This window comes from Apium graveolens, chromosome 4 (genome assembly GCF_009905375.1).
Source record: "Apium graveolens cultivar Ventura chromosome 4, ASM990537v1, whole genome shotgun sequence".
Classification (NCBI taxonomy): Eukaryota; Viridiplantae; Streptophyta; class Magnoliopsida; order Apiales; family Apiaceae; genus Apium; species Apium graveolens.
In genome coordinates this window covers 312356806-312376779 of record NC_133650.1, presented here as the reverse complement: position 1 = coordinate 312376779, position 19974 = coordinate 312356806, and the positions used below count along the sequence as shown (strand labels likewise).

The window sequence follows — 19974 nt, the reverse complement described above, 5'->3', positions numbered from 1 at the left end:
CCCGAAGAAGGACATATATATCAACAATTATATTATGATCATTTACCAGAACCTTATAATACTGAGATAACTAAGGAATATAATAAGTTAGAACCTCGTGAGAACACTCTGGGTGAAAGAATAAGAGTACTAAGAGGATATCTAATGAGAAAATGTGAAGAATATAGGGTACAACAGAAGGTTAAAAAGGATAAAAAACTAGGATTAAGAGAAATATGTGGATTCACTGAAAGAAGACTAGTATTTGGATGTGAAGATAAAAAAACCCTATAGGAACTATAAGAAGAGGTATAATAAGAAAAAATCATATGATAAGTATAGAAGCAAACAAAATAGAAATAATTATCCTTATAAATATAACAGATATAAAAGAAAAAGATTTAAGAAATTTAGAAATACACCAGAAAATAGGAGAAGATATAAAAATAAGAGAAAGTTTAGAAGAAAACCTTTTAAAAAGAAAGATATAAGTGAATGTAAATGTTGGAATTGCAATGAAAAGGGACATTATGCTAATAAATGTCCTAAACTGAAAGAAAAGAAAGTAAAATATATAAATACATCACAATTTATAATGGAAATAGAACAAATTAAAGAAGATGACAATAGATGGTATGAATATGAAGAGTTTTATGTTAGTGAAACTCATAATGAAATAAACTTTATAAATTATGAATCATCTAGTGAAAGCAATTGAGAGGAATGGTAGCAATATACATAGAAGCAGATGTAGAATATAAAAAATATAAATTCCTAAAACAAAAAATATTTATAGATAGTGGAGCAAATCTATGTCTAGTAAAAAAGGAAGTTTTAGCTTCATATAGATGGGAAAAATCTAATGCACATAGAACTAGGGTATCAGGATTTAATGAACAAAAGAAAGAATTAGATGTAATAGCAAAAAACATGAGAATAAAGCTAAATAAAACATTTAGAGCAATTTATAAAAACAATAAACCGGCATGGAATATTATTGTCTGAAAAGAAATCTGGAATCTTTAAGAATAAGATAGAATATTTAGGATACAAAATAGATAAAGAATGTATACAATTACAAGATCATATAGTAACAAAGATTGTAAATTTTAAGGATAAATTAGAAAATAAAAAAGAGGTACAACAGTTTTTAGGAATAGTAAATTATGCCTCAGATCATATTAAAGACTTACCTAAATTAAGAAAACCATTACAGGAACTAACAAAAAATAAAACTTTTGAATGGACAAAAGAAGATGAAAACTGTATAAAAATTCTTAAGGAAAAGGTGAAAGATTTACCAAAACATAGAATACCCATAGAAATAGATCATTTAGAATTATATACTGATGCTAGCAATATAGGATGGGGAGCAGTCCTAATAGCATATGAGAAGGATGACATAGATAAAGAAAAGCCACATATATGTGGATATGCAGGAGGAACTTGGAAACCTAATGAATCAAACTACCACATAAATGAAAAAGAACTATTAGCTGTAAAATATGGGATTAAGAAGTTTCATTATCATTTATTGCCTGTTAAATTTGTAGTAAGAACAGATAATACTCAAGTAAAAGCCTTTATTACTAATAAAATAGAATTATTACCAGAATTAAATAAAAGAAGAAAATGGCAATCTTTTTTCTGTTGTTATGATTTTGTAATAAAAAATATATGAGGAACAAAAAATGTGTTAGCTGACTATCTTAACAGAGAAAATAAACAATGAAAATATAATATACAAGAAGACAAGCTCAACCATGGAAAATAATATCGGGATCTTTAATAATATGGACTACTACTTCAGAAGCTGTAGAATTTATAAAAAATTTTGCTCTCGAAGGATTAGATGAAAATAATACAGAAAAACTAGAAGAAGCATATAAAGGATTTCTAGAAATAGAAAAACACATTGGTTATTATTTCACTCCTAATAGAAGGTATATTGATGAATTATTAATATCAATTATTAGAAAATTAAATGCCATTGAATGTCATGCATTTTGTTTTTGTAAAGGGAAAATTTAATTGTCTGTTGTTCTTAGCAGGATAACAAAAGATGGAAAATTTTGAGAAATATATCACTGATGTCACTTCTCATATATCAACCAATAATGAGAAAACCACCAAACTCCAAAAGGAGATAGAAACCCTGGTTCAGGAGAACCAACATTTTCTGAAACAAATTATGGAAGCTATAAAAGACAAAACAACTCTACAAGCTTTAGTTCCAATCCCTACAATAAAACCTATGACATTTTCATCAAATCTTGCAATCATGCCATCACCTTCAACCAACATATCAACTACTCTGTCAAATTTATCAATGAGTGATAAACAGAAACACTCACCTGAGATAGTGAAAACATATGAGCAAATGATGAAATATTATGATTATAAATCTAACCCTGATATTTACAGACTGACAAAATCTACAAAATATCCCAGATATATTTGTTGTGAAAATGCAAAACCTGACATAGTCTATAACCTGTTTATACATGGTTTTGTTGACAAGATCTTAACAAATGAAACCATGTATTGTATATCAAAGTTACCAAGTATAATTGTCAAATCCGTGGAAGCTATGGTATGGGAAATGGGAGCAGGCTCATACGGAATACAAGTTTTTGATGCATCAACTGATCTAGTTGGAAAACCCATAATAATATGTCAACTATTTAAATTGGGAAGGAATATGGCAAATATTGTGGGAGAAACCAAAAGCTTGAAATTGCCAAATCCCTGTGATATTAACAAATTCCAGGAATGGTTATGTGAAAAACGAGCCATTGGACTAGCTACCCTCAGGTCCAAAATACAAGATATACTACAAGCTCGGAAAGCTATAATCATTTCTGAAAGCCATGGTGGAGGTTTCACCGAAAGTATAATAACCTTATATTTTGATAATATTATAAAAAATTCAGGTACTATGGCATTAGAGATAATGCTTGATAAAATAGAAAACCTGAAATATAATCATGCAAAACATACTACTGAATATTATCAAAGAATAACACGTCCTCGAAAGAGACCTATTATCAGTCTAAAAGATGATGACAAAGGGAATTTTGATCCCTTTGCATGATACAAAAATGGTGTGATACACCAAAACACTGTAAATTGAATTGTGAAAACCAAAAAATATGAAAAAGTTATATTACCAGGAGATTCCCTTCAACAAAAATATCAAGGCAAAATGACAAAAATGGAGAAAGAAGAAAAGAAAAAGCAGATTCCCTGGAAAAGATGACAGATCCTGCAAGATATCATGGAAGACACAGAAGATAAAGATGAAGAAAATATGAAGAGACGATAAAAGAAGAAATGGCAGACAAAGAAATGGCAGACAAAGAAAATAAAAGATTCCTGGAAAAAACCTGCAAAAAAGAATTATTAGTAATTATGTAAAAGAAACCGGTTATCCCGGTAATCTGTAACCATATAGAAGGACTACTATAAATAAGTCCATGCATGAAACGTAAAGGATATCTGAAAATTTCTGAAGTTCAATTCTCTCTCTCTTTGAATATGTCTGGCTAAACTTCTTCACTCTCTATAAACTCTACTAAGAATATATCATAATAGTAGAAAAGATTATTTTATTTGTATTCTATACAATCAGGATTGATTCAGAAAAATAATACCTTGAAGAATAGCAATATGGAAGAGACCGTGTGAGGACTCCTGCATCCAGCCAAAGAATATCCAAAGGAGCTTGGAGAGCGTTATGGATAATAGGGCAAGGGTGAGTTGAGACTTTCGGTGACCAGAAAGCTATTGTAAAAGGTAAAAATTCTGATTTAAATCTTATTGTGTATGATAGTATTATAAAATAATGTTCTCTAAGATTATGATGTATAATTAGTATGAGGTTATAGGGATGATTTCATTTAAAATAATGAATTCATTTTTGTCTACTGCTTACTACATGCGAAAAATAACCATATTAATCGATACGAATATGTATGCGCCTTCCCTCTTTAGGGTTGTGAGATATATAAACGATCCAGAGCTAGGTATCAGAAATTTTATGTTCTAGTAAACTTTATTACCAAAATCTATTCCTTTTTATTCATATTTGCTTCAAAATAATGTATTTTATGTTTAACACATTATAGGAAAGGTACGATATTCCTGAACACTGCAACAAGTGGATAAAAAGGAGTATTTAATACTTGTTCGAGAGTGCAAAAGTCCCGTGTGAAGAAGAATCAGTACAAAAAATATGCCACTGACGAGTATTAAAGAATGCCGGATAAAATTTCATTTGATGATTCTAAGTTATGGATGAAGTATCGGGAAGATGAAGGAGTTCGGGTACTCTTAATAAACATGCATATATAAAGTAGACTTAAAGTCGAGTAACTATTTACTTCAATTTTTTTGGTACCTCTAAGTACAATTTGAGTCAAGAATTTCATTTTTTTAATAATAGACACTTGAAAAGGAGAATGCAATCTATCGTAATTCATATGCTGACAACGCACTCTCGGCAGCAAATCTCCGCCGAAATTAGAGACAAATTGGTATGACATGTTTTTAAAATATGAAAAATCAACACATTTAATTCTGATATGTTATATTTTAGCCAAAGTGGTACGACATTACTTTTTAATTTTGTCTGTTTTTTTATATATGCTAGAAAAGCAAAGACCCCAATTCAGAATCATCATGTGATGAATTCATGTGAACTTCCACCACTAACCATATAACAATACAAAATCGGAAAAATAACTCAAATAAATATACATAAACTAATTCCTTAAGCTAACCAACAAACATACTATAATCAATTGAAATACAAACCCATAAAACACGGAATTTGAAATACACATACAAGGAGACATAATTTAACAAAAAAAAATAAGAACCCAATTAAACACACAAAAGTGAGAAGACGTAAATAATGTCAAAGAGACATATTTAACATATATTGTGAATTCCAAATATTAATTATGAATTTTAAAATTATTGAAATAATTAAAAATCCCCAAAAATCGAGGGTTTACAAATATTAAACTAATAATTATACAAATAAGATATTGAATTCATACTATAAACAAATGTCATAAAAGCTTGAAACGAACTAAATTCAGATCCAAAGACGAAAGCTTTAAATCCAACTTCAACTTCGAGTTTACCTATTACGGAGTTTCAAGGATGGAGAAAGAGGTATAATATGTATTGGGTGTATTGTTTAAAGGTATCTTTTGGGTAATAGTAATTTTCAGATAACAGGCTTCAGTAGAAAATTTGGCGGCTTCTATTTCCAATTCAACAAGTTTCTGAACCAAATTTTATTTTTTCGCTTTTTAATAACATATTTTTTTATAATCTACGGCAACACTACAAGAAATATGGGCTATAAGAGACCATCACAAATATGATAATCCTGTATCCTTTGGTTTTTATCCTCATTTCCAACCGAATATAACCATCCAACATGGTTGGTCGATCGCAATTATAATCATAACCAACCAAGTACCAACCCACATTGGTCGATTTTCCTTCTTTTGAGTTAACCTTTGTGCAAAAAGTTTAATGTTTAATGACTAAATAGCAAGTTAATTCTAGTACATTGATCAGTTAGCAAGTTTTTTGAGTTTAATGACCTAGATGCATGTTGGTCATGAGTTCAATGATAATTTAGCCTATTAAAAATATTTACACATGGGATATATAATGGCATAGGCCAGGGTATAGTAATACAAAAAAGTGTAAAACTCTTTAGGCCCGCCCTGGATATAAATCTAACCTAAGCAGGATTTGAACCACCAACAAACTATCAACCTTCCGATCAGCCAGATAGCCGTGATATAGCTTTAGATCATTATTTCTTCTCTGCATTCAGATCTTCAGGGGTCTGTTAGGTAGAAAGGAAAAAAGTACTTTGATTTTCCTGCAAAAACCTGCATAACAGCATGGTTAAGTACTAGATATATAACAACAGAAATATATAAAAAAAAATTGCATAGTAGTTTGAAGGAAAAAACATACTTTATCAAGCCCAGTATCTCATGTTCGAGCTTCATCCGCATTTTTTCTTCAATATTTACATCTTGTAGGATCTCCGGTAACTTTACTATAATTGGAGAATGTAATCAAATTAACAAAAAAAAAAGAATATTGTGGCATAAATATGGTAATTGTTCTAATAAGATAAAAGAATTTAAACATTTGATGATAGAATCAAAACAGAAACATGTGAGAAATTATGCCGTAATCACATTATATGCATGCTAATACTCTAATACTATCAAATTAAATCCTGTTATGAAAAGAATGTAAGATAAAATCTACTTAAATAATTGAATTAATAAACATCTCTAACACTAGTCAATCATACCAAAGAGACGCAATAAATGTTCAGCTCCATATGCTACTGAAGGAGGGATGTTCTCTGCACTCAATGCTTCGTATTGTTTGCGCTCGTTATTGTACAGTAGCATTGTAGGAAGTGCTTTGTCAAAGTAATAACATATCCCGTATAAGATTTCTTGTATTTCATCTCTCAACCTATTACCAGAAAGCATGTCAGAAGATGGATGACTACAGCATCCACATTAGCACAAAAAATACTACATGAAAGACATTTAAAAATTATATGACGGTAACCAAAAAGGAAAATACAAATACTTAATTAGGTAATCTGGCATCAAGAATTTAAAAACATATAGGGAACATCAAATATAGAACACCAACTTACATGTTATTCTTTTTCACTTTGAACCTAAAGTACTTCTTCAATATGTCATCGACATTTGGGGTGCGAGGAAGCTTAACAAGCTGCTAGGCGACACAGGACAATTCAATACCATAATTAACATTATCACATTAGAGAATGCTAAAAATGAAAATAGCGACAACACTATTTCATTGAACCTTGAACCCAGAGATTAAATTGAAAAACATCTAAAATTTATAAAGTGAAAGACTGAAATACCTTGCCTAGGCGGGTTACAAATTCAGAATCCTCCACTAGTTGTTTCTTTAGCATTCTTGGAATTTCAATATTCATATTCTCCTCGGCTAACAAGATTTCTGAAAAAAGAAAAACAAAATTTAATCCCCACAAGCTACTTGATCGTGTTATAAGTTAAAATTGAGAACTCTTCTAACATATATTTTATTGTATAAATGTATGAAATATCAAATAGTTCTAACCTTCAGACTCCTTTGCTTTTCCCTTATCGCCAGACTTAGTGTTCGTAGCCAACTGATTTTGAATATCTTCATTAGATTGCTTGGTTTTTCCCTTATGGCCAGACTTAGTGTTCTTAGCCAATCATCAGACGATCAGTTCCAAGCCATTCATCCCATCTGTTATGTAAATAGGTTTTTTAATGTTTGAGTATATAAGACGAGTAGCCATGTCTTGCCAGTGACAAAAAATGGGTTGCACTGCTCTTTTATTGTGCAACTCTTTTAAGATGTATACAAACACAATCACCATTAAAAAATCTTAAAAAACACAATTCAACAAGATTCAATGTTTGACAAGGGAGCATGCTTCCACATATATGTACTCACCTTTCATTCCAACCCTGCACATATAAAGGGACCAAATCAATAAATTTTGATTATGACTATTAAATTTCCAAAGTTATATAAGTTATTGCTTGTTAAAAGAGAGAGAACCCATTATTAAAGCATCGTGAATCTCTCAACAATATACTCACAGGATAATGAACCAAATATCTCTTTGCTGTCATGCTAGATTCAACAACCGTGAACACCTATAAAAGAAATTAAGTAACATGATTTTACCCATTTTGTTGTGAAAAAATGGCCACAAAGAATGTCAAAGATACAAAGAGAGGAAAAGCCATTTTACAGTTATTTCTACAAATTAATGGAAATGAGACTTGACACAAGAAATCTCATTTTTAAAATGCATCAAAATGCATGATAATATACAAAGTTTTACCTTGGCCTCATACCATTTGTCACTATAAGAAGCCCAAACTTTCTCACCTTCTTCATAAAGACTATTATCCGAGGAACAGTTCATCAAGTCAACCCCAGTTTTTGATTTTGGCATTTCCCTGGGGGGCACTTAAAACCTGCAGATACAAACTAGGGGGCGCTATATATAAGAATCTAGGATTCTTACTCACAGATTATATATATATATATATATATATATATATATATATGTTATGTGTTTTAATATAAACTGTTCAGAGAAGAAACAACTCATGCACGACAAACTCGCTGCTGTTTATTCATTGCTTAATATCAAATATATACTGACTTACATAAACGTGCATATGCTAAGAAACAGGAACAGAAGTAACAGACTCCTACTGCACCTCACCCACTAAACTCGATCCTACAACTACTCAACTACTGACTTGACCCAGTCACACACGACCAGTACTAGTGCTAAGAAAATCAGACAAAATAAACAGCCATTTATAATATAATTCAGATTAACAATCAACATTTCTCCCCCTTAATCTGAATTATATTCTGACAAATTCTTGATTTCCAACAAACTTCGCATTCGTTCATACTTGACTGTCACCAGGGCTTTAGTTAGAACATCAGCTCTCTGTCCTTCGCTGCTAACATGCTTGAGTACCACCTCTCCTCGTTCTACGGATTATCTTATAAAATGGTAACGTATGTCGATATTTTTACTGCGTCCATGAAAGACCGGATTCCTTGCCAAGTCTATGGCTGATTTATTGTCGATGTAAATAGTTACAGGACCAATGTACTTGCCTGTTATCTGACTTAAGACATTCCTGAGCCAAATACCCTAACATGCAGTCGTTGTGGCAGCCATGAACTCTGCTTCACATGACGACAAGGCCACGCACCTTTGCTTTTACGATACCCAAGTAATCATGCTTTCGTTTAGATAGAACACCATGCCACTTGTGCTTTTCCTATCATCCACATGGCCTGCCAAATCACTATCTGAGAACCCTGTTAGTAAATGATTTCCGCTGCCTTTCGAATATACTAACCCGTAGTGAATCGTGCCTTTTATGTATCTAATGATACGTTTCACAGCATCCAAGTGAAGAACCGTAGGTTGTTCCATATACCTACTAGCTATTCCTACAGTGTAGGAGATGTCCGGCCTGGTGTGAACCAGGTATCTCAAGCACCCGACCAGGCTCTTATAATCAGTGGCATTCACTATTTTCCCACCTTCATCTTTACTCATTTGTAGACTTGGATCCATGGGATATTTTGAGGCGTTACAACTTGCCATACCAGCCTTTTCAAGAATCTTTCTCGCATATCCAGCTTGCTTAAGCTCTGTAAATCCATTTCCTTGTTGAACCTCTATCCCCAAGTAATAGCTCAGCTCTCCCAAATCTGTCATTTCGAATCTGCTACTCATCTGCTTCTTGAAATCTTCAAAAACTGTTGCCTTTGAACTTGTAATCAAAAGATCATCCACGTATACTCCGACAATAATCACATCATCACCGTTCTTTCTTGTGTAGACAGCGTGTTCATATGGACATCTTACAAAGTCTAAGCTTTCAAGACACTCGTTAAGCTTTGCATACCAGGCACGGGGTGCTTGTCTTAGGCCATACAATGCTTTGGCTAATTTGTAGACAAGATGTTCCTTTCCTTTTCGTTCAAATCCCTCTGGCTGACTTACATACACTTCCTCATGTATCTCCCCATTCAAGAAAGCCATTTTAACATCTAGATGATGTACTTTCCAACTGTTCCAGGCAGCCAAAGCTAGTAAGAGACGAACTGTTTTAATGCGTGTTACAGGAGCGAAAATTTCATCGAAGTCAACTCCTTGTTCTTGAACATAACCTCTCGCGACGAGCCTTGCTTTGTGTTTTACAATATTTCCATCAGCATCCTGTTTGAGCTTGTAAATCCATTTAAGACCGATAGCTTTATGTCCCTTAGGAAGTTCAGTCAAATGCCAAGTTTTATTTCTTTCCATGGATTCCATTTCTTGCATCATGGCTGTTTTCCACTCCGCTTCCTTGTTTGCCTGCTTGTAACTTGTAGGCTCATCAACCCCCATCAAGAGCAGCTCTTCGTCTAGTTCGACGAGCTCTGTGTTGTTATATAAATCTTCTATACTTCTGAATTTTCTTGGAGGCTCACTTCCATCATAATTTTCACTGTTGACTTCTGCAGTTGAGGGACTTGACACTGGTGTATTTAGTACTGGTGTAGAGCTTTGGTTCGAGTCATGTTCTGTACTGGTTTCTGCATCTGACTGCTCCGGTGTGTGGCTAACATCATGATCATTCTCAGTACTCTCCTCTACATCTGATTCGTGTGTGGTTTCTTTACTGGCTCCATTCATCTCTGGGACATCAAATACGTTTGATTCTACATTGTCACGGGAGAATTCACCTTGATCGCTCCATGCCCACCTTTTGTCTTCTTCAAATACCACATCCCTGCTTACATGAACCTTATTTTTCACTGGATCGTATAGACGATAGGCTTTAGTTCCGGGCTCCTTCCCCAAATTAACCACCTTCATACTCTTGTCTTCTAGCTTTCCGGTATGAATGCTTGGTACCTTCATATGAACGATACACCCAAACACACGGACATGTCCAATGTTTGGCTTTTCCTCGAACCATGCTTCAAATGGAGTCTGTCCAGACAATGCTCGAGTGGGTAACCTGTTTAACAAGTACACTGCATGTCTAATCGCCTCACCCCACAATTTCGAGGGAATATTCATCTCCTTCATGCAGCCGCGAGCCATCTCCACTACAGTTCTGTTACGTCTTTCAACAATCCCATTCTGTTGGGGCGTATAAGGTGCAGTGTAGTGTCTCTCGATCCCATTTCCTTCACAGTAAGCTTTGAATTCATTTGAACAGAATTCACCTCCGCGATCAGTTCTGAAAACCTTCACTTTCTTACCCGGCTTGTTTCCCACCATAGCACAGAAATTCTTGAATGCATTTAGTGCGTCATCCTTGCCTTTTAACAAATACACCCACATGTATCTGCTGTAATCATCAACAAGTAAAAAGAAGTATTTGTTTCCAGAAGCAGTTTGTGGTGTTATAGGCCCACAAAGATCTCCATGGACTAAATCCAAAATATGTGTTGCACAGTAACTGCTTTGGGATGGGAATTTTTTTCTTGCCTGCTTTCCCATTAAACAGCCATCACACACATTTTTGCACAGATTAATTCTCGGCATTCCTCTTACCATATGGTCTTTTGACATCAACATCATAGCCCTGTAGTTTACGTGCCCAAGGCGTAAGTGCCACAGGTGTGCAATCTCGTCTGTACTCGACAGTAAGCATTTTGGTTTAACAGATTCCATCAACAACTTATATAATCTGATTGGAGACCTTTTCACTTTCATAAGGAGTTTCTCACATTTATCAAAAACCCACAAATAATCACCTTTTAGTACTACCTTATTTCCCCTTTCAGATAATTGTCCCAAGCTAATAATATTACTGCAAAGATCAGGAATATAATATACCTCATGTAAGATGCGTTCCTCTCCATTTTTGCACCGGAAAGTAATTGAACCTTTTCCTTTGATTTGCACCGTTGAGCCGTCTCCAAAATGCACAAGGCCGGTGATTTCTTCATTTAATTCTGAAAATTTTGATTTGTAACCCATCATATGATTGCTTGCTCCATTGTCGAGATACCACAAGTTGGATTCAGCTTGTTTTCGATCATATTCTGTCAAGAGTGCAGGTGTTACTTGTTTTTCGTTTAACAACATTACGTCCCCTTCTTCTTTGTCATGTTTGGCAAGTAATAAGGCTGGTTCTTCGTCTTCCACACACGTCATGTTCACCTCTTGCCTTGTTTCTTTATTTTTCCTTGGTCTGCGACACTCAGCTGCGAAATGTCCATAGATGCCACAGTTATAGCACTGAATTCTGCTCTTATCTCTTCCTCCCCTCCGTCTCTGACTTCCACCTGTATCATTGTTGTTTGTCCGTCTTTGCCATTCTTCCTTGGTAAGTAACAGCTTCTTATCTTCACCTTCTCTTTTATTCCATTCCTCTTCTGTAAGTAGTAGTTCTCCTCTGCCCGTTTCTGATTTTCCTTTCACCCTTTCTTCATGCGCCTTCAGAGAAGCAACAGCTTCCTCTACAGACATTGTGTCCAGGTTTCCGAACTGTTCAATGGTGGACGCGATCTGGAGGAATTTTGCTGGAACTGATCTCAACAATTTTTTAACGACATATGATTCAGTTACTTCTTCACCCAGTGCTCTTATATTAGTGACCAGCCCATTTAATTTTATACAATAGTAATCAATTTGTTCGCTATCTTTCATACTGAGTGTTTCAAACTCTGCCTTCATCATTTGTACCCTTGCTGCCTTCACTCGATCGGCTCCTTGACACATTATTTTAAGAGCATCCCATGCTTCCTTGGAGGCCCTTTTTGCTGCAAGTGAGAGTAGCATCTCCTCGGGTATGCCTTGGTATATCATGGCCAAGGATACCTTATCCATTTTTTCATCTTTCACTGCTTTGGGATCGCTGGGTTCCACAGCCTCCTACACCCCATGCGCCTGCATGAACACCATCATTTTCATCGCCCAAGCTGTGTAATTTTCTTTCGTCAACATTGGGTAATTCAGTCCAAACGAACCACTTTTCGCCTTGCTTGTCTCCAGTGTCGTCATTCTTGGCATGTACTTTGGCATTCACCTTCTCACTAGGCTCTGATACCAATTCTAGGATTCTTACTCACAGATTATATATATATTTTATGTGTTTTAATATAAACTGTTCAGAGAAGAAACAACTCATGCACGACAAACTCGCTGCTGTTTATTCATTGCTTAATATCAAATATATACTGACTTACATAAACGTGCATATGCTAAGAAACAGGAACAGAAGTAACAGACTCCTACTGCACCTCACCCACTAAACTCGATCCTACAACTACTCAACTACTGACTTGACCCAGTCACACACGACCAGTACTAGTGCTAAGAAAATCAGACAAAATAAACAGCCATTTATAATATAATTCAGATTAACAATCAACAAAGAATACTAAGTTGTTTGCGGCAATGGCTTAGAGAATACAGATTGAAAGGTTCTTATATAGTGAGAGTTTATTATGACCTAGTTGACACGCATACATGTTAACTGAAACTTTTCTCACTAGTCGCGTCCTTAGCAGAACAGTCGTGTCCTTTTACAATTCTTACAATTTATACAATATTTTGTTCATTTTTCAAAAAAGAATGCTTCAATTTTTTTTAATACTTTAAAGAGGAGATTGAAAAAAAAATTAGAGCTCTTTTTTTATGGCAAAAAATATGAAAATTAAAAAATATGTAAATTATGTTCAAGTGTCTTGAAAATATTTATACTAATTATACCACAAGTTATAAATTTCAACTTAACTAATCATCAAAGTTAAATTAAAAAATACAAAACAGGTATTTTCGTAAAATGAGGTGTTTTAGTTGAGAAAAATAGAAAATATAATGTGTTTTATCTGAAAAGATAATTGGTTAGTTATAAATATAAAAATTATGACCAAAAATTAAAACTTTCAACGTTTTCAATGTTCGGGCACCTAGACACATACTATACATTTATTCCATTTAAACTCGCATATTATATTTTTTATTTGCTAGAAAATATGCTAGGAAATATTTTTAGCGATAAAAAATCGAGAATAAAATCTAGAGAAATAATTTTCCTCATTGATAAAAATATATCATCCAATTGAATGTCTAAAATAACACACTAAAAATCTTTTTGAACCCCTCAAAAGTGAAACCCCATGAAAAAACTAGGGGAAAAAGAGTGCCCCTATACATTACATTCTATACTATAATTAAGAATAAAACTAGTGTCTTCCAAAAGTTTAGAGAATTCCCTCATGACACCAAAATTGTAGTTAAATTAATTTGAAAAGCGAGCATTGTGTTTTAAAATCTGATAAGAGAACACCAATTAAATCTCTTTCAAGTATCGTGACAACAACAACAAATTAAATAAATAAAATAAAATAAGGAGAATATGTTAAAAATGAGAGAAAATTAAACGTGATAAATATTAATTTATTATAACAAACGAATGTATATACAATTCATAAAAACAAAGAAATAAAATAAAGTCTAACAAAAAGAACCAACAAAGTGGCATGTAAAAGGCCAAAATATATGTCATCAAATAAGTCATATAAAAGATATAACATTAACCTTCAATCAAGACACTAATTGAAATATTTTCGTCAAATAACTAATCTAAAAAGAAAGTGAGGGTCGAGAACTTTGTATTGATAATTCTCAACAATGATTCATCGACAGTACATCATGTTCACTGATCTGCAATTATAATGCATTTTGTTATAATTATTATATGGTAATAAAATTGAGATAGAAATTAAGAAAATTATTTATAGAAATTCATGGACAAAAAAGAATGTAATATGGTTAATAAACTAATTAGATAATCAGTAATGCCCATAAAATCATGTGACTAAAAACAAGTAATCATGTGATCAGTTTGGTTACTATTTTTTATTAAAATAAAATAATAGTAATGTATGTAATCAGTTAAGATTTTAATTTTTTGTATTAAGTCTGCCAAGATAGCTATCGCTAAGAAAGCAAGTAAATCTACACTTCAACAAATAAGGAAGTGAAGAGTTCACTTTCACGGAACCTTTTAAAGCCGACATGTAGTAAGTTGTAAAAATAATGTGGCAATATTAAAAGTGGGCTTTTGTGGCTTTACGGGAACGTCATGAGCAAAACCTAGAAGTTGATCGAAGGGTTGAGAATACTGGTCAGTCTACTTTAAATGATAATTAAGAAGAAGTTGAACAGATACTGTATATTTACACATGAATTCCCAATTGTACGATAATTTAGAGTATAGCTCCTAAAAAATTTCTACATCTTTTATACCTGGACAGATCCTAAAAAATTTAAAGGAGTGTCAAAATGTTAAAAGTTCGTGGTAGGAGTTTGTTATTAGCCCTAGGCTTTAAAGTAGCAGTACCATGTGCACATATCTTTCTTTGAGTTCCCTCCTTTCTGGGGTTCACGACTTCTTTTATATGTCCAAATATTGAGCCGATATACCTTCTTTACAGCCTCTTGGGGGGATGACTGGTGGATCAAGAATAGGCATTTCAGGGAAGATGCAGATATAACAGATACGGAAGGGGAGCTCTACCCTGCGAAAGTTGATCATAATTAGGTAAAGAGCTCTCTAATAAAAAGGTGGTGATTAAATTGAATAAATGCAGAAGCCTAGATTAGAGATAAGAAATTTTCTGCGGATGCTAGTTAAGTATCATGTGTCTCTTACTCATGTCCACTGCATGTTATTCTAGAAGAACTAAAGAACAAAATGTTGCATTATATTCTGGTAACCTTTATTACCAAAATCTATTCCTTTTTATTCATATGTTTGCTTCAAAATAATGTATTTTATGTTTGACACATTATAGGAAAGGTACGATATTCCTGAACACTGCAACAAGTGGATAAAAAGGAGTATTTAATACTTGTTCGAGAGTGCAAAAGTCCCGTGTGAAGAAGAATCAGTACAAAAAATATGCCACTGACGAGGAAAGGATTGAAAACATGCCGGATAAAATTTCATTTGATGATTCTAAGTTATGGATGAAGTATCGGGAAGATGAAGGAGTTCGGGTACTCTTAATAAACATGCATATATAAAGTAGACTTAAAGTCGAGTAACCATTTACTTTAATTTTTTTGGTACCTCTAAGTACAATTTGAGTCAAGAATTTCATTTTTTAATAATAGACACTTGAAAAGGAGAATGCAGTCTATCATAATTCATATGCTGACCACGCACTCTCGGCCGCAAATCTCCGCTGAAATTAGAGACAAATTGGTATGGCATATTTTTAAAAATGAAAAATCAACACATTTAATTCTGATATGTTATATTTTAGCCAAAGTGGTACGACATTACTTTTTATTTTTGTGTCTTTTTTTATATATGCTAGAAAAGCAAAGACCCCAATTCAGAATCATCATCTGATGAATTCATGTGATGAATTCATGTGAACTTCCACCACTAACCATATAACAATACAAAATCGAAAAAATAACTCAAATAAATATACATAAACTAATTCCTTAAGCTAACCAACATACATACTATAATCAATTGAAATACAAACCCATAAAACACGGAATTTGAAATACACATACAAGGAGACATAATTTAACAAAAAAATAAGAACCCAATTAAACACATGAAAGTGAGAAGATGTAAATAATGTCAAAGAGACATATTTAACATATATTGTGAATTCCAAATATTAATTACGAATTTTAAAATTATTAAAATAATTAAGAATCCCCAAAAATCGAGGGTTTACAAATATTAAACTAATAATTATACAAATAAGATATTGAATTCATACTATAAATATATGTCATAAAAGCTTGAAAGGAATTAAATTCAGATCCAAAGACGAAAGCTTTAAATCCAACTTCAACTTCGAGTTTACCTATTACGGAGTTTAAAGGATGGAGAAAGAGGTATAATATGTATTGGGTGTGTTGTTTAAAGGTATCTTTTGGGTAATAGTAATTTTCAGATAACAGGCTTCAGTAGAAAATTTGGCGGCTTCTATTTCCAATTCAACAAGTTTCTGAACCAAATTTTATTTTTTTGCTTTTTAATAACATATTTTTTTTATAATCTACGGGAACACTACAAGAAATATGGGCTATAAGAGACCATCACAAATATGATAGTCCTGTATCCTTTGATTTTTATCCTCATTTCCAACCGAATATAACCATCCAACATGGTTGGTCGATCGCAATTATAATCATAACCAACCAAGTACCAACCCACGTTGGTCGATTTTCCTTCTTTTGAGTTAACCTTTGTGCAAAAAGTTTAATGTTTAATGACTAAATAGCAAGTTAATTCTAGTACATTGATCAGTTAGCAAGTTTTTTGAGTTTAATGACCTAGATGCATGTTGGTCATGAGTTCAATGATAATTTAGCCTATTAAAAACATTTACACATGGGATATATAATGACATAGGTCAGGGTATAGTAATACAAAAAAGTGTAAAACTCTCTAGGCCCGCCTTGGATATAAATCTAACCTAAGGAGGATCTGAACCACCAACAAAATATCAACCTTCCGATCAGCCAGATAGCCGTGATATAGCTTTAGATCATTATTTCTTCTCTGCATCCAGATCTTCAGGGGTCTGGTAAGTAGAAAGGAAAAAAGTACTTTGATTTTCCTGTAAAAACCTGCATAACAGCATGGTTAAGTACTAGATATATAACCACAGAAATATATAACAAAAAATTTTGCACAGTAGTTTGAAGGAAAAAACATACTTTATCAAGCCCAGTATCTCATATTTGAGCTTCATCCGCATTTCTTCTTCAATATCTACCGCTTGTAGGATCTCCGGTAACTTAACTATAATTGGAGAATGTAATCAAATTAACAAAAAAAAAAGAATATTGTGGCATAAATATGGTAATTGTTCTAATAAGATAAAAGAATTTAAACATTTGATGATAGAATCAAAACAGAAACATGTGTGAAATTATGCCGTAATCACATTATATGCATGCTAATACTCTAATACTATCAAATTAAATCCTGTTATGAAAAGAATGTAAGATAAAATCTACTTAAATAATTGAATTAATAAACATCTCTAACACTAGTCAAGCATACCAAAGAGACACAATAAATGTTCAGTTCCATATGCTACTGAAGGAGGGATGTTCTCTGCACTTAATGCTTCGTATTGTTTGCGCTCGTTATTGTACAGTAGCATTGTAGGAAGTGCTTTGTCAAAGTAATAACGTATCCCGTATAAGATTTCTTGTATTTCATCTCTCAACCTATTACCAGAAAGCATGTCAGAAGATGGATGACTACAGCATCCACATTAGCACAAAAAATGCTACATGAAAGACATTAAAAAATTTTATGACGGTAACCAAAAAGGAAAATACAAATACTTAATTAGGTAATCTGGCATCAGGAATTTGAAAACATATAGGGAACATCAAATATAGAACACCAACTTACATTTTATTCTTTTTCACTTTGAACCTAAAGTACTTCTTCAATATGTCATCGACATTTGGGGTGCGAGGAAGCTTAACAAGCTGCTAGGCGACACAGGACAATTCAATACCATATTTAACATTATCACATTAGAGAATGTTAAAAATGAAAATAGCGACAACACTATTTCATTGAACCTTGAACCCAGAGATTAAATTGAAAAACATCTAGAATTTATAAAATGAAAGACTGAAATACCTTGCCTAGGCGGGTTACAAAATCAGAATCATCCACTAGTTGTTTTTTTAGCATTCTTGGAATTTCAATATTCATATTCTCCTCGGCTAAAAAGATTTCTGAAAAAAGAAAAACAAAATGTAATCCCCACAAGCTACTTGATCGTGTTATAAGTTAAAATTGAGAACTCTTGTAACATATATTTTATTGTATAAATGTATGAAATATCAAATAGTTCTAACCATCAGACTCCTTTGATTTTCCCTTATTGCCAGACTTAGTGTTTGTAGCCAACTGATTTTGAATATCTTCATTAGATTGCTTGGCTTTTCGCTTATCACCAGACTTAGTGTTCTTAGCCAACTGAATTTTAATATTCTCATCAGTAAACTTCATCAGACGATCAGTTCCCAGCCATTCATCCCATCTGTTATGTAAATAGGTTTTTTAATGTTTGAGTATATAGGACGAGTAGCCATGTCTTTCCAGTGACAAAAAATGGGTTGCACTGCTCTTTTATTGTGCAACTCTTTTAAGATGTATACAAACACAATCACCATTAAAAAATCTTAAAAAACACAATTCAACAAGATTCAATGTTAGATAAGGGAGCATGCTTCCACATATATGTACTCACCTTTTATTCCAACCCTGCACATATAAAGGGACCAAATTAATAAATTTTGATTATGACTATTAAACTTCCAAAGTTGTATAAGTTATTGCTTGTTAAAAGAGAGAGAACCCATTATTAAAGCATCGTGAATCTCTCAACAATATACTCACAGGATAATGAACCAAATATCTCTTTGCTGTCATGCTAGATTCAACAACCGTGAACACCTATAAAAGAAATTAAGAAACATGATTTTACCCATTTTGTTGTGAAAAAACGGCCACAAAGAATGTCAAAGATACAAAGAGAGGAAAAGCCATTTTACAGTTATTTCTACAAATTAATGGAAATGAGACTTGACACAAGAAATCTCATTTTTAAAATGCATCAAAATGCATGATAATATACAAAGTTTTACCTTGGCCTCATACCATTTGTCACTATAAGAAGCCCAAACTTTCTCACCTTCTTCATAAAGACTATTATCCGAGGAACAATTCATCAAGTCAACCCCAGTTTTTGATTTTGGCATTTCCCTGGGGGGCACTTAAAACCTGCAGATACAAACTAGGGGGCGCTATATATAAGAATACTAAGTTGTTTGCGGCAATGGTTTAGAGAATACATGATTGAAAGGTTCTTATATAGTGAGAGTTTATTATGACCTAGTTCACACGCATACATGTTAACTGAAACTTTTCTCACAAGTCCGTGTCCTTTTACAATTCATATAATATTTTGTTCATTTTTCAAAAAAGAATGCTTCTATTTTTTTAATACCTCGACTGAGGTGTCAGAAGGTTCTACAACCAGTGACCAGGGATCAGTTTCGACCACAGTAAGCAGTGAACCGAGAAAATTCAGGCTGTTAAGTGATGTTTATAATGATATAGAAGAAATTGAGCTGGCTGACGATTTGTTGTTACTTAGTATTGAAGAACCTACATCATTTGATCAAGCTGTACTAGAGAAAGAATGGAGACAGGCTATGGAAATAGAACTCGAAGCAATAGAAAAAAATGATACGTAGGAACTGACGGACTTGCCAAAAGGTCATAAGCCAATTGGTTTGAAATGGGTGTACAAAATTAAAAAGGACTCGAATGGAGCAATAGTAAA

The 19974-nt window shown here is 33.2% G+C and overlaps 2 protein-coding genes across 2 annotated transcripts; both read right to left on the bottom strand.

The window, feature by feature from the left end:
• Positions 1-6320: 6320 nt before the first annotated feature.
• Positions 6321-8029, bottom strand: LOC141720161 (protein MRG2-like). Its single transcript, XM_074522517.1, has 6 exons — positions 7916-8029; positions 7627-7724; positions 7519-7532; positions 6932-7029; positions 6695-6774; positions 6321-6537 (listed from the first exon to the last, which is right to left on the bottom strand). The coding sequence occupies exons 1-6, from the start codon at positions 8027-8029 to the stop codon at positions 6321-6323; spliced, it is 621 nt and encodes a 206-aa protein (XP_074378618.1).
• Positions 8030-17828: 9799 nt separating this feature from the next.
• Positions 17829-19387, bottom strand: LOC141720160 (protein MRG2-like). The gene is made up of 7 exons (XM_074522516.1): positions 19274-19387; positions 19026-19082; positions 18877-18890; positions 18482-18666; positions 18261-18358; positions 18024-18103; positions 17829-17895 (listed from the first exon to the last, which is right to left on the bottom strand). Exons 1-7 carry the CDS (start codon positions 19385-19387, stop codon positions 17829-17831), a joined length of 615 nt encoding a protein of 204 aa, XP_074378617.1.
• Between the last annotated feature and the right edge of the window lie 587 nt (positions 19388-19974).

What these genes read in the sequence shown, in the direction of transcription:
- LOC141720161 (XM_074522517.1), bottom strand. Translation starts at nt 8,029, where the DNA reads ATGCCAAAATCAAAAACTGGGGTTGACTTGATGAACTGTTCCTCGGAT. An exon ending in TTGTAACCCGCCTAGGCAAG is followed by an intron (nt 6,775 to 6,931) that starts GTATTTCAGTCT and finishes GTCGCCTAGCAG; the next exon opens with CTTGTTAAGCTTCCTCGCAC. An exon ending in AAAGTGAAAAAGAATAACAT is followed by an intron (nt 6,538 to 6,694) that starts GTAAGTTGGTGT and finishes TGGATGCTGTAG; the next exon opens with TCATCCATCTTCTGACATGC.
- LOC141720160 (XM_074522516.1), bottom strand. Translation starts at nt 19,387, where the DNA reads ATGCCAAAATCAAAAACTGGGGTTGACTTGATGAATTGTTCCTCGGAT. An exon ending in ACAAATGGTATGAGGCCAAG is followed by an intron (nt 19,083 to 19,273) that starts GTAAAACTTTGT and finishes TTTCTTTTATAG; the next exon opens with GTGTTCACGGTTGTTGAATC. An exon ending in AAAATCAAAGGAGTCTGATG is followed by an intron (nt 18,359 to 18,481) that starts GTTAGAACTATT and finishes TTCTTTTTTCAG; the next exon opens with AAATCTTTTTAGCCGAGGAG.